The 13,205-nt window shown below is 37.4% G+C and overlaps 1 protein-coding gene across 1 annotated transcript; it reads right to left on the reverse strand.

Moving 5' to 3' along the window:
- Positions 1-583: 583 nt before the first annotated feature.
- Positions 584-3,032, reverse strand: LOC128866035 (protein peanut). The gene has a single exon (XM_054106500.1). It carries the CDS (start codon positions 2,583-2,585, stop codon positions 990-992), a length of 1,596 nt encoding a protein of 531 aa, XP_053962475.1. The 5' UTR covers positions 2,586-3,032; the 3' UTR covers positions 584-989.
- Positions 3,033-13,205: the final 10,173 nt, after the last annotated feature.

The raw sequence follows: 13,205 nt of genomic DNA on the forward strand, positions 1-13,205 counted from the left end.
TCACAGCGAACTGGGCCACCTACAATTTCTCAATATACCCACCTCCGGCGCTTTAATGAAGTGAAGAGAGCGCACGGCAGCATCATTTGCTACTCACTCAACCAACAGAAAATGCAATTCTAGAGTACTACACGCGAATGGAGCACATCACTTAGACCACAACAACACAAGCCGCTTGTGGCCCAGCAGCATTTCACCTAATTATCACTACAAAAGTGTGATGCATCAAACTTCTACGCTCTCTGCCGTCCACATAATATAAGCATACGGCCACGGGGCATGCCGTCATGGCATAAATAGGACAGCGGCGTCAACAATGTATGCGTCATGTGTTCCCTATCAATTATGACTACTGTGCTATAAACAAATTTATCAGCAGCAATAGTAGAATGTGTAGTATTTACCATGCGAAGTTACATACGTCACCGCATATTCACATGCACTCAACCCAACTGACACTAAACTAAAAAAAACAAACAAGATCCTGGGAATAAAATGGAAATACATGAGCTGCAACAACGGAGATGTTAGCGGTGGATATCCAATGGCATCTGCCAAGCCAGAAAAGTGAGAGTACTACACATTTTAAACTAAAGAAGACTTTATTATATTTTTGTAGGTATATATAGTAGGTAATAGTTTCATAATTAATGCAAGGAGAGTATGTACGCTACTCGTGGTTTAGCTGAGGGGGTTTGGGGAAGTCGTTTTTGTTTTCGTTTTGGAGTGTGTTGGTTCGCTTGCTTGCTTGCTTTGTAAAGTAGTATTTTAAATACAATTTTAGGTATTTCATTACTTAAAACAATTCGTCAGCATCATCATCGTGGTCAGTATTTTACCTTCATACCTAGATATATCTGTGCCACCATCTCTTTTTCCGTGGCAACTTTCGTTTTGCTTTGATTTTCTTTAACACTAATTTTGCTTCTTTGTGTTTTTAGTTACTCAATACTGCTTCTAGGACTATTGTTTTAAAATTAGTCGTTAAATTAGTTTAGAAACAGTCCCTTCTTCTTTTTTTCCTTCTTGCCGTCAACATTATCGCTGCTACTATTCGCGCCAAGACTGCGTCGCTTCAATTCCTCAAGTGTGATATGATTAGCTTCCTCCCACTCCTTCTTTTCGCGCTCAAATTCACGTCGCTTCTCTTCCAGCTCACGCACTTGCAATTCCAAAGCTTTCTTGCGTTCTTCATGTCGTCGCGCTAGCTCCAATTCGGAATCTTTCAGTTTCTGCATTTTTTCTTTCACTTTCATATCGAAGACCTGTTCCATTTCTGCCTCCATTTTCTTCATTTTTAATTCATGTTCACGCTTCTCCTCTTCCATTTGTGTCAAGGGATTTTTGTTTGAAAGACGGGCTTTGCCATCGACTAGTCCAAGCTCAGATAATTTGCGACAACGGTAGTTCTCGTAGTGCACATTGTTGGTAACATCCTTCAAATCCTGTAAATGTGTACGTATAACCATATTGCGAAGCGCAATAAAATCGCAGTGACCTAGATTTTCCACCTCGACCAGGCCCCACGGATAACGGCGACCACGAAGTTTTTTGCCATCCATTTCGATAATAGAGTTGGCACCTACTACAGCAAAAGGAACGCGCACACGCAGGTTCTGTGTAGTTTTCGCCTCTTCTGCGGCATCCTCAATGGTGGAAGGGAAATCGTAAATCTTTATTTTGTGCTGAGCAATTTCATTGAGAATTTGTTTTTTGAATAGATGCACCTCGTCCGGTGTCATTGTGTCTGCTTTTGCAATGATAGGCACCAGATTCACTTTATCGGAGAGACTCTGCATGCAAGCGATGTCTAATGGCCGCAACCCATGGCCGGATGGCGCAATGAAATATAGACAACAATGTACTCGATTATCTGGAATCTGTTTGCGATATACGCGTGACTCAGCCGTCAAGTATTCTTCGTACTTGCTGTCTACATATTCCAAAATGGGTACCCAACAATTTGTGTTATCGACAGCGTCGCCAAAGCCAGGTGTGTCCACAACAGTTAGCGTTAGATTGACACCATTCTCTTTGAGCAGCACCTTTGTAGCTTCTACGGCAACTGTCTTCTTGCGACGCAACGATGGCCCAGGATATTGCTCCGCATTATAGATATCAGCTAAGAACATGGAGTTGATTAATGTCGACTTTCCCAATCCGCTTGCACCTACAACCATCAACGTAAACTCGAAGCCACGCTTCACCGCTTTACGGTACACTTGGTTTGGCAGATTTGCGAAGCCGACATAACCCGCTATTTCCATTGGTTTGTTGCGCACAGGCAGTGGCGGTTTCTGCTTCTGCTGTAGTTGGTTTTGGTTTTCCTTCTCCTGCAACTCGGTGGTCACTTTGTTCGAATCGGCAGCGCCGCTTGCAGATGAATTGTTGCCACTGTTGGCACCCACTCCACCACCACCATTGGCGGACGATGATCCTTCCACCAAATGGCTCTTGTTGGGCACGCTCGGTGGCTGTGTCTGTGGCAACTGCGGAGGCTGTTTATCCCTCAGCGCCAGTTGCGCCAATGTACTAGGCAGCGACTGTATTGCTCCATTAACGGCATTCGTTCTCGGACTCTGCATGCTGCGATTTTTTCTCGCGTTAACACAATTTCAACGCCTTTTACCACACAACTTATTATTTTCGCACAGTTTTACTTCAATATTATGTAGTTTTTCTCAACGCGCTGTCACACCTATTTTTCTTCCTTTATGTTTTATGACTTTTTTTTCAATTCGCTTGTGCCTTTTTCGTATATTAATCTTTTGTATGTCAATTTGTGTCAACAAAATTCGAACGCGTACTGAAGCGACTCCAGCCAAACTATACCAGCAGCAGCGAATAAGTATTTGTCAGAGAGAGACAAAGTGGTCAACTAAATTCCAGGCAAGAATACGTGACACACATGCGAAAAAGGTACGAATGGCAGTGTACGATGAAATCGGTAAATATACACGTTGTGTGCTCTCACTCCAGTGAACGCTCTGTCTCAACCTCTCTCGGCGCACTCAAACGAAGCTTACGTCAGCGTCGCAGTGCAATCGCGCTGACAGTAGTTGTGCATTTTCCAGCAATGACAGCGGCAGTACTGCCAGATATGAGAAAATAACTTGTACTGCGAATATTTAAATAAATAAACAAAAAAATTCATTAATTTATATAAACCACCCATTTTGCTTCAACAACTTATGAAACTACGTGCATGAAAACTATTTTTTTCTTTATTTCTGTTATGTTTACAACCATTTCAAACTGCAATGCACGCTTTACAGCTGCTTAGTATTCCGTTTTCAAAACAGAACTTTTAATTTGTTTTTATAATTTCTCATAATTACTTATTTTACAGATGTAAGCGAATGCGTTTTCATCAAAAAAATCAAATTTAAATAAAACAAATTTTTCTTGAAGTAACCTATAATATTAGAAGGAAAACATTTCTAATATGGCAATGATGCTTTACGAAAGTGGAATCAATGAGACGAGGGAAAGATTGGCCTCTCATTTTTGAATTGCTGCGCTGCTAGCGTTTGTATACGGTCATGTTTTCGAGCCGATTTTCTATTTTTAAGGCTTTCTTTCGGGTGCATATGAACTTTAGGGCTCACATATTCGCTGTAAACCAAACCGTAGTATTTCCAGACCAAAATTCACGAAACTTCAATAACACTGCCCCAGTACAAAGTGTGCCTCTGCCAACGAGGACTTTCTCTGCTGCAGCATTCTCTTTTACACAAAACGCAAATTCATAAGTACATACATACATATGTACAATAACTGAGCATTCGTTGTTTTGTAGCCTCTATGTCATCTATGGCCTCTATTGAAACGATAACGCCATGCATTTGACAATTGCATCTACACTTTATCGTTAGGGGTATAAGCAAATGGATTTTACTGTGAGCATCAATTTTAAATAACTACATACATATGTATGTACCTAAAAGTGTGAGGTGTATCATGATAATGGAGCAAAGTTATAAAAAATACATACATACACATACATATATGTGTGTGGGCTTTTACAAAACGACTTGGCACTGCCAACCGTCAAGCACTAAATTGCTGTGTTGTAATGCAATATTGAAACAACAGTACCCATTCGTTTATGTGAACTAATTAACAACAAACCTTTTTCCCATAAACGAATTGTGCATATATGACATTACATTAAATATACACGCACTTACCTCTTTATCTATCATATGATAACATAAAAAAAATTAAATTGTAGCACTAATAAAAATGTGTATTTAAGAATGCATTGTAATTGTGTACAAACTTAGAACATTTGTTTCTCAGTTGCAATGTCGAAAATATGGAAAATATGTTAATGTTTTTGTTTTTTAATGACGTTTAATTTCATTTGCAATACTTGCACTCTACAAAGTATTCCATTACGAGAAGATATAGCCATACGTATATTTACCAAATTTTCAGAATGATGGGACAAGTCGATTCAGCCATGCCTGCCCGTCCGTCCATGCGCACGAAAACTCACAAAATTGTAATATATTTCAATGATGCCACGTCCACTTTTAGGTAAATCCGTGTATAAGTATATATTTGCCATGAAGATCGGATAAGAATCGTGCCTCTTCTGCCATTTAACGAATGCTCGAAATTTTTTTATATGAAAAAAAAAAACACCCAACACCGCCAGCAAAGGAGCAATTGTCAAAAATCAAAAACATATGTAATAGTTAAATAAAAAAATATATAAATTGTCTAGCCTTGCCATTGAGTCTCTGGGCATACATAGTTATTTATTATTTAATTATTTCAAAATTTATTTTTATTTATTTCTAAATAACTACACTATTTTCCATTATTTTCGTAACAACCTAAAAGCAAGCGATAGTAGATTGAAAATAATAACAAGGATAATTAGGATGCTGTTCACTCAATAGAGATTAGCCTTATTCACTCCTCAGAACGTTGTGCTAAAAAAATTGGAAATTTGTTTTCTCTAATAAATTTTCATTAAAGTGAGGGTCTATATATGTAAATACGTGGATACTGTATTAACCATTCATAACTGTACCTTAAGAAGTCAACTCAATAAAAGTTTGAGTAAAATATACAGTTGAACATTGTGAAACATCAGAATCCATAGATCTACTCAAACCGAATTGAGTGAGAATTTCTCATAAATTACTTTGAATTATGCTGAATTCTATATATATATATATATATATATATATGTAATTGGGGCGCACACCCTTTTTGGGTGTTTGGCCAAACTCCTCCTCCTATTTGTGGTGTGCGTCTTGATGTTGTTCCACAAATGGAGGGACCTACAGTTTCAAGCCGACTCCGAACGGCAGATATTTTTATGAGGAACTTTTTCATGGCAGAAATACACTCGGAGGTTTGCCATTGCCTGCCGAGGGGCGACCGCTATTAGAAAAATGTTTTTCTTAATTTTGGTGTTTCACCGAGATTCGAACCAACGTTCTCTCTGTGAATTCCGAATGGTAATCACGCACCAACCATTCGGCTACGGCGGCCGCTGCTGCATTCTATAAATAAATATAATGAGGATACTCAATAATAAAAATAATATCAAGGAACTATTTGCACTGTACACATATTTTCTAGCAAGCAACAAAAACAACAAAGCAAGTAATAAAACTTTAAAGCTTTCTCAAGCAAATTGAATGAGCTTTTAAAACTTGATACACTTAACATATTTCGAAACTTTTATTCAAGCGCTTCACTTTCAACTTAAAGTTAGGTACATAAATTGCAGTACTTAGTGTGATTTTCATTAGTTTTTAACTATATTTTCAAATATTTTAACCGACCCAAGGGGGGCACAAATGGCAGTAAATTCTAAGCGAACTATCATTAGTACACAAATTGGATTATTCGTTCTAAGAACAAAAATGTGTATAACTGCCTAAGGAAAATATTCCAAACATTTGCTAGGCGTAATTCAAGTCATTGTATGTCAAGTCTGTGTATAGAAATTAACCAAGGCACATTCATTAATAATAATGATATATTCGCTTTGGAAATTAACATACAGCAGAACTACATCAACGATGCTGTTGTCTTAAGAGACAGTCAAGCCACACTCTGAAACCTAGTCCTCCTCATTGGAGGTAAACAAAGTGAATGGCAATGTAAAGGCATTCCCACAAGTAATTCCAGGCTAAAAAGTCGTCTGTGTAAGCTCGGTATGTAGCAAAACAAAAAACGAAAACATTTTTGCCACATTCATTAAGTCGTGCGGGGTATATTGGCCGAAGTGCCGTTTCTTACCGCGTACATGCAGCGTTGAAATTATGTAGAGACTTTTCTATAACCGCTTGATGATTCTGCTTCATATGAAAAGAGACCTCAAATTTAAATATCAATTAAAAACCAGCTAGAGATAAAAAAATTCTTAGTAAATTTATTGAAGAAACTAAATCAAATGAACAAAGGATTACAGTTGACACGACGCTTGACGGACATTAAAATTATCCCTAAGATAAACAATAGGCAGAGGAGGGAGTCAGCAGTCAAAGATTCACCAAATTACGCAATGAAAAACACTCACACTTGCATACATACATACATACATACATACATACAAACATACGTATGTATACATAATATGCCCGTTAGAACGCATATCCAATTTAGGTTATACCAAAGCAAATTCATACAGGGTGGCTTCGGTAGGATAACAACAACATCTACATGTGTCCTGTTTTCGCAATTTGACGATTTCAATGACGAAATCTCCATGAAATGTAAGCAAACGAATAAGACAGCAACAAAGAAGCAAGGCACTTGGCATTCAAGCCAAAAAATCGCATGAATAAAAAACAAATCAGTTGTTATACCGAAGGCACCTTGTGTGGATTCGCCCTCAACTATACTGTAAAACAAACATTTCTAAAACTCACACATACATACGTACATATGTACATACATATGTTTCTATGATATTATGTTTATCCGCGTTTGGGTCCAATGCCCAATTGAAAATCCAGCCACTATTATCGAAAATTGATTGCAAGACGGCGAGTGCCATGCGCGAAGATGTAGAAACGTGCCGCAAACTGAATGTACTGAAAAATCCGAAATACAAACAGAAGCGCGCGCGCATGCCACAAAGCAGCTGCAGCCAGATTGACTTTATCTTTAAGAAATTGACGGTTACACGAATAGTGTTACTTTCCGTTTATGCCATTGCGCATAGTTTGGATTGGTTGTTGTTGAGGTTGTAAATTGATAGACAACTTGCGTTTGTAAGAATGTGTTTATTTAACATAATGCTGTATAATCTTTCTATTAAGAAAGGGTTGCATCTACTTGGTTTAAACGCTTTGCTCTGTTTGGTTAATTAGAACTTGAGCATTCCTTTGATCGCTGGTTTGTTGTTTAAGTCTTTCGTTTTGTTCCAATTGCTACCTGACGCGGTTGATGCGAGGCGCTGAGCGTTTTGGGTAGTACTAGTGTGTATAAAAAATTAGAATATTTTCGATAACTGAATTGGAGAGTGTAAATTACTTACATAAACGCCTTCATCCGTCGCATAGCCAAGTATATACGTGGTATGTCGACTAGTAGTCCAAAGTGATGGGCTCGAGTAGCAGAAATCAGTCGTTAAACAATCTCTATGTGTTTTTTTTTTTTTGAAGAGCTACTCATCTGCGAGTCAGCCAACAAGCATTACTTCATGTGTAAGGTGGTACTTCGTTAATCCCACTGCATCGTCTAACTCTCTCTAGGCTCCTCAATCGCTTTATAATGTCATGCATAGCAAACATAGTTTGTAACAGAATCTCTGGATAAATTTACTCCAACAATTCCTCCATAAAGCGTGGGCACTCAGGGAAGGCATGATAGGCATCCTCGTTCTTCTTGCTTTTCCAGTAGTCGCAGAGTGGTTCCCTCTCATTTTTGGATTTATATAGTTATGATAATTAAAACATCCATATCCGCTCAAAACTTTAGTCAAGTAGAAACTGCCTTCGCCATGCCACATCTCTATTCACATCTTCCAGTTTGGTATGCATCGTTGGGTGCAATAGCCGTTTGATGAGCTCATTTCCATTTCAGTTGCCTTTCTCAGATATTTGCTTTGTCTTTCTGCTGCTCGCTCAACTACACTTACTGAACGCATTTTGCTTCATAATTCAGATGCCTCTTAGCTAAGATACTTATAACTCGGAGAAGCAAAGTCCACACGTTGAATTTATGACTCGATAGTATAACGAATGGGAAGATGTTTGAGTTAAATAGGTGCACCGCCGTCTATTTGGGTTTGTATCACGCCAGCTAAAAACTGTCTACTTCGCTGTTTGCGGTCTCGAATGTAGAGCTTCATTCTAGATAACGCTGTGAAGGTTCGGCCAATGGCTATATCCATGTATTTCATTGGAGGCTTTATAGGCTAGAGCTAGATCTAGATAACTGTCTGCAACTTATTTTATAAGCACGGAGTACTAACTCCACACACCGCTTGTCTGCTCTTAGAATTTACTGTGCTTTCAGAATGGTCTCCGCCGTCAACGCCTTGCATATCAAGCGTGGGTGCCGTAGCGTCAAGATGTATTCCGAAGCCACCCCTTTAATTATTACCACTTTCTTTGTAGATTCCACAGATCAATACCTTTTCATTATTGGCCTTAGCCTGGCGTTATTGATTAAAATCGTTACAAGCAAACATTCTGGAACAGTATAAAATTAGCGATCTGTACTTTACTCATCGAAAGTCTGCATATCTCTCATATTCTGCATATTTCGAAGGATACTAAGCCCACGAGTTGCACCTCTGGTGGAACTCTATACCTACTTCTGCAGATTTTCAATATACTTTGTAGCTCTTATTATGTATAACTGTACTTTTTACCCACAATAAACAATTGGTGTACTTTTTGAGCTAAATACAGAAATCAAAATGACAAAAGGATAAAATAAAAATAACAACGGTCCCAAAGTTATGACTGCACACCTAAATGCATTTACAAAATATAAAATTTCCCACAAAAAAATTATTCTCACGCTCACCTGAAGGGCCGCAATGCAGCGCAGAGCACAACGCAGTCGGGTCAACGCATAACCATAGATGACAAGCGCACAGATGTGCCTTGTAAACTTCGGCGCAGGGGCTTACAATGAAATCCACGTGCAAAAGGGGGAAGACATCGTCGTCACACCACCAAAGCAAATACCACAAATACAAAAACAAAAACAATAATAGTATCTACGAGTATTTTAAAATAAAATAAAATACGTCACAGGAATCAACGGAAGCGTATAAGGAAGTAAGGAAGCAAAGGAGTCCGGTAGTAAAGGAATTACAAGGGTGTGCAGTTGTGCCGGCATGCAGGAGTGATCTACATACGCACACACACAAATACAAAGTGAAAGGAAAATCAACTAAGAGTGGAGAACACGACCACGATATGCATGGACAAGTGGTGTTTGGTTGTGTTTTTTCCTTCAAAATTAAAACATTGAAATTAGACAGACAACAAAAACAGTGCACGAAGGAATGTAAACAACCCTCTTGCGTGTAGGGGAGTTGTGGTATGAGAGTGTGTGTGAGTGCATGTGAGAGGCGGCAATGCAACTTAGCGTGCAAGGGAATTTATTGTCGAAACTGAGGTGAGAATACTTTTCGCGGGGAATGCTTAGTGCTTAAGAGTGCAAGTGGGATGTAGGGCGTGGGGTGGACTTACTTACATACATATATAATATATGTAAATAAAATTATATGTCTATAATTTCTTTTTAGTTTCTCGTTATTAAGGTGAGTCAGTTGCTGATGTCAATTAATTTAGTGCGCAAATGGCATTCAGTAGATATTATAGCGCTAAACTTTTGTTCTGCCTTTTAGTTGATCCTTTTTATGATTAAAATTAAACAGATGTTAGAAATTTCTCACGATTTTACAAGGTGAAGAAGGGGGATTTTTTTGTGCAAGCAGAGTTCTAAAAAAATAATAAAAGAAATAATTTTTTATGATATTTGATATGATTTTTTTTTAACAATTATCCTCTATTAAGTGTCATAACTCAGAAACCAAAATGTCGAGAAAAAAATAGTTTCAAAGCTTTCAATTTACTATCGAAATTCCTACTACTATAAATTCCTACCCGGTCGTAGTAAAATTGACGAAGAATGGAGTATTAGATCGTTCGTTGCTCCAGGTCGGCTTTCCACTCCTATACGAGTTGCGTGCTAGTAGAGCAGAAGAGCAAACGAGGCACAACAGCAATGAAAGTTGTTGTTGTAGCTGCATAAATATACCCCATACATGTACGGGTAATACTTTTTGAGGGGTAGTCCTCGGTAACGTAGAACCGATTGTCGTGGGAGGAATGTCACTCTCGCAGCATTCCCCGTACATTTATAGGGAATTTTAATGCTGCTAAAGCAACAAAAACATCAAAGGAAGTGTTTTGTGTATAAAAATACAAAAGATTCTTTAAATCTACTGCACCAATCATTTTGAAAATTTCCACAGTACTTATTTATATAATTCACCACGTTTATCGAATTTGTTTTTAGCTAACATCGGGTTTTTGGCTTCCAAGTGCTACGCAAAATTAAAAAAATTCTCTGGAATATCTAACGAAACTTATGATTCAACAAATCATTTGGATTTTTTTGTTTCAGATGATTCTCTTTCCAGTTATTGTGCACACCACAAAACACCTTTTTCGATTCAAGGCGTCTTCGGAGATCTTTGGTCACTTTTCAATATTTTGCAATCAAAATTTGTAAAAATATTGTTCAAATGTTGGATTATTATATGGAAATTTACTGAATAAACTATCTTTATCGCCAAAACATGGTTACACCAGATTTAATATTCATTTATGTTGCATAAAGACTTCGAAGTGTGTAGCGACTTACTCTATAGACTTCTGACAACAACTTTTTCTCGACTTGCCATTTTCTACTTGTCTTACACTAAACTTTTAATATCCCAAAAAGTTGAGTTAAAAATTGATTTTTGTATGAAAGCTCAGGGGTTACTGATTTAAAAACTTTCCAGAAATTTTAATAAATTTCCCTCAACTTTGCATCTTTGATTATCCTTTCAACTTAATTTTCTTAGATTTTTTTTGTGTGAGCAAATTTTCAAACGAAAGCATTCGATCGAATAGCTTCCCACCTCCAGCTGAACGTTTCCACTTCATGTTCTCATATTCGTCAGCAGATTGCAATAAAGCGTAAAATCATTCAATTAAACTGCAAAAAGAAATGCACGCTCATTTAAGCAGCATAAGCTACGCCTCCAAAAGGATCATCTAATTGGGAGCTCTGTTTCCCATAAATGCATTTTTTCCCAACACATCTCACAAAAAAAGTTCCCATAGGTAAGTTGTAGCTCCGTTTGCCATACTTCTGAGATGCATTGCATTTTTTATTATATAATACAGCAACTAAAAATAAAACAACAAGAGCCACAAGAATTCAATGCGAAGATTAACTAGCTGCCGCTTTTATATGTCTACACACGTACATACATACATACAAACATATGTATGTAGATACTTGGTTGGAAGAACGTGAAGAGGTGGCGATTGTATTCGGCGGCACATGGACGCGTATGCCAGGCGGCAGCCGAAAAGACAAAGAAGCCAAAATATTCACGTACGAAACGTGCATGCCAAGTTTCACATGGCCCACAATTTGTGCAAGGGCTACCAGCAGGCCGGCTGGCTGCGTCTACGTTTTGAGGTTAAGGTTGCCGATCATAAGAAAAAAATTTAAAAAAAATATAATAATGCGACTTTGTGCTGCAGTTTCTTATTGATTTCTTTCGCAGCGCACACTTTATATTCTTCTCACACTTTTTAAGGGGAGGGAAGCTGAAAATAGAAAAAACTTAGCAGAACGACGCAACTGTTTAATGAGATCTTCGAAGTTGGTTATGCGTGTGTGCGTAAGTGGCGCTGTACGTGAAGAATAACATACTCTTAAATCCTTTGTGTAGCTTAATGTGTAAATCGTGCGTTGCACGTTTGCAAATGAGAAAGGAAAAGTTCTTCTTCAGTAATTGTAAGATTGGACAATTTGAATATTAACGCCACCTGCGTATATGTATATGCACATGTACATTAGGGTGTCTGACTAAAAAAAATTGTGGCTAACTGCTATGTACTACAACAATTACAAAAATATAATAAAAATATAAGTAGATATATAAATAATAAAATTTTTGGAGGCACTTTCAAATCGGTCAAGCTCATGTAAAGCTCCACATGTTTCAGTAGTATTCTGGCACAAATCATAAAATCTAATAAATTATATAATATAATTGTATGGCTCAAAAAATTCGAATATACTGATGAAATTAAATGAGATATATAATCGTTAAAAAAATGCCACATGACTGTTTTAGTAATTTTCCAATCATTTTGAAAATTTCCACAGTATCTATTTACATAATTCACCAAAGTTCCTTGGAAGATGTTTTTTTTTATAATTATTAATCTCAAAATAACAAATTAGCCAGGGTTTTCCAGCACAAATGGTTTTTTTTTCTTTGCTTCCAAATGCTGCGAATAATTAAAAAATTAAAAAAAAAACCTCCCAGGAAAATCTCGAGAAACTTCTCCTGAAACAAATCATTTGGATTTGTATGTTTCCTTTCGATGATTCTTTTGCGAAGGGCACCGCAAAACTATTATACTTACAACAACAAAAACTTCGGATATGTTGATGAAATAATTATCCTATTCAAAAAATATAATTCTGTTAAAAAACGGACAGATCCGACTTCATTGATTACTCGCATAAAAAATATTCAAGGAATTCTTAAATCGCTCCTAGGTGTCCAGACATTACTTTACTTACGTATTTTATGTTGTGCGGCGTCCTGCTACAACTGGAACACTATCTCATGACGAGAAAATAAGGATTTTTCGAAGAAACTAGCGAAATGATAGTCTTTGCTAGAAAAGTTTTTGATTTTTTCATAAGCAATACTTAAATGTTACCTCGAAGAATTAAACTATTGCACGCAAAACAGAGGTAACTGCTTTCCTACTCTGGTCTTGCTATACAATAAAATAAGGAAACACTGCGGTTCACTGCTGCTGCTAAAAATACCTACTACAAATTATCGAAAAAGTTGGTTTGGCTTGGTTTGCAGTTGTCTTTTCAGTCCCCACAAAAGTAATTGCAGATATTCAGCATTTACTCGCGTCTGACTCGTGCAAAATTTTGAGCAAAGAATGCCTAAAGTA

This window comes from Anastrepha ludens, chromosome 6 (assembly GCF_028408465.1).
Source record: "Anastrepha ludens isolate Willacy chromosome 6, idAnaLude1.1, whole genome shotgun sequence".
Lineage (NCBI taxonomy): Eukaryota > Metazoa > Arthropoda > Insecta > Diptera > Tephritidae > Anastrepha > Anastrepha ludens.

Coding starts and splice junctions, on each gene's coding strand:
- LOC128866035 (XM_054106500.1), bottom strand. CDS start 2,585: ATGCAGAGTCCGAGAACGAATGCCGTTAATGGAGCAATACAGTCGCTG.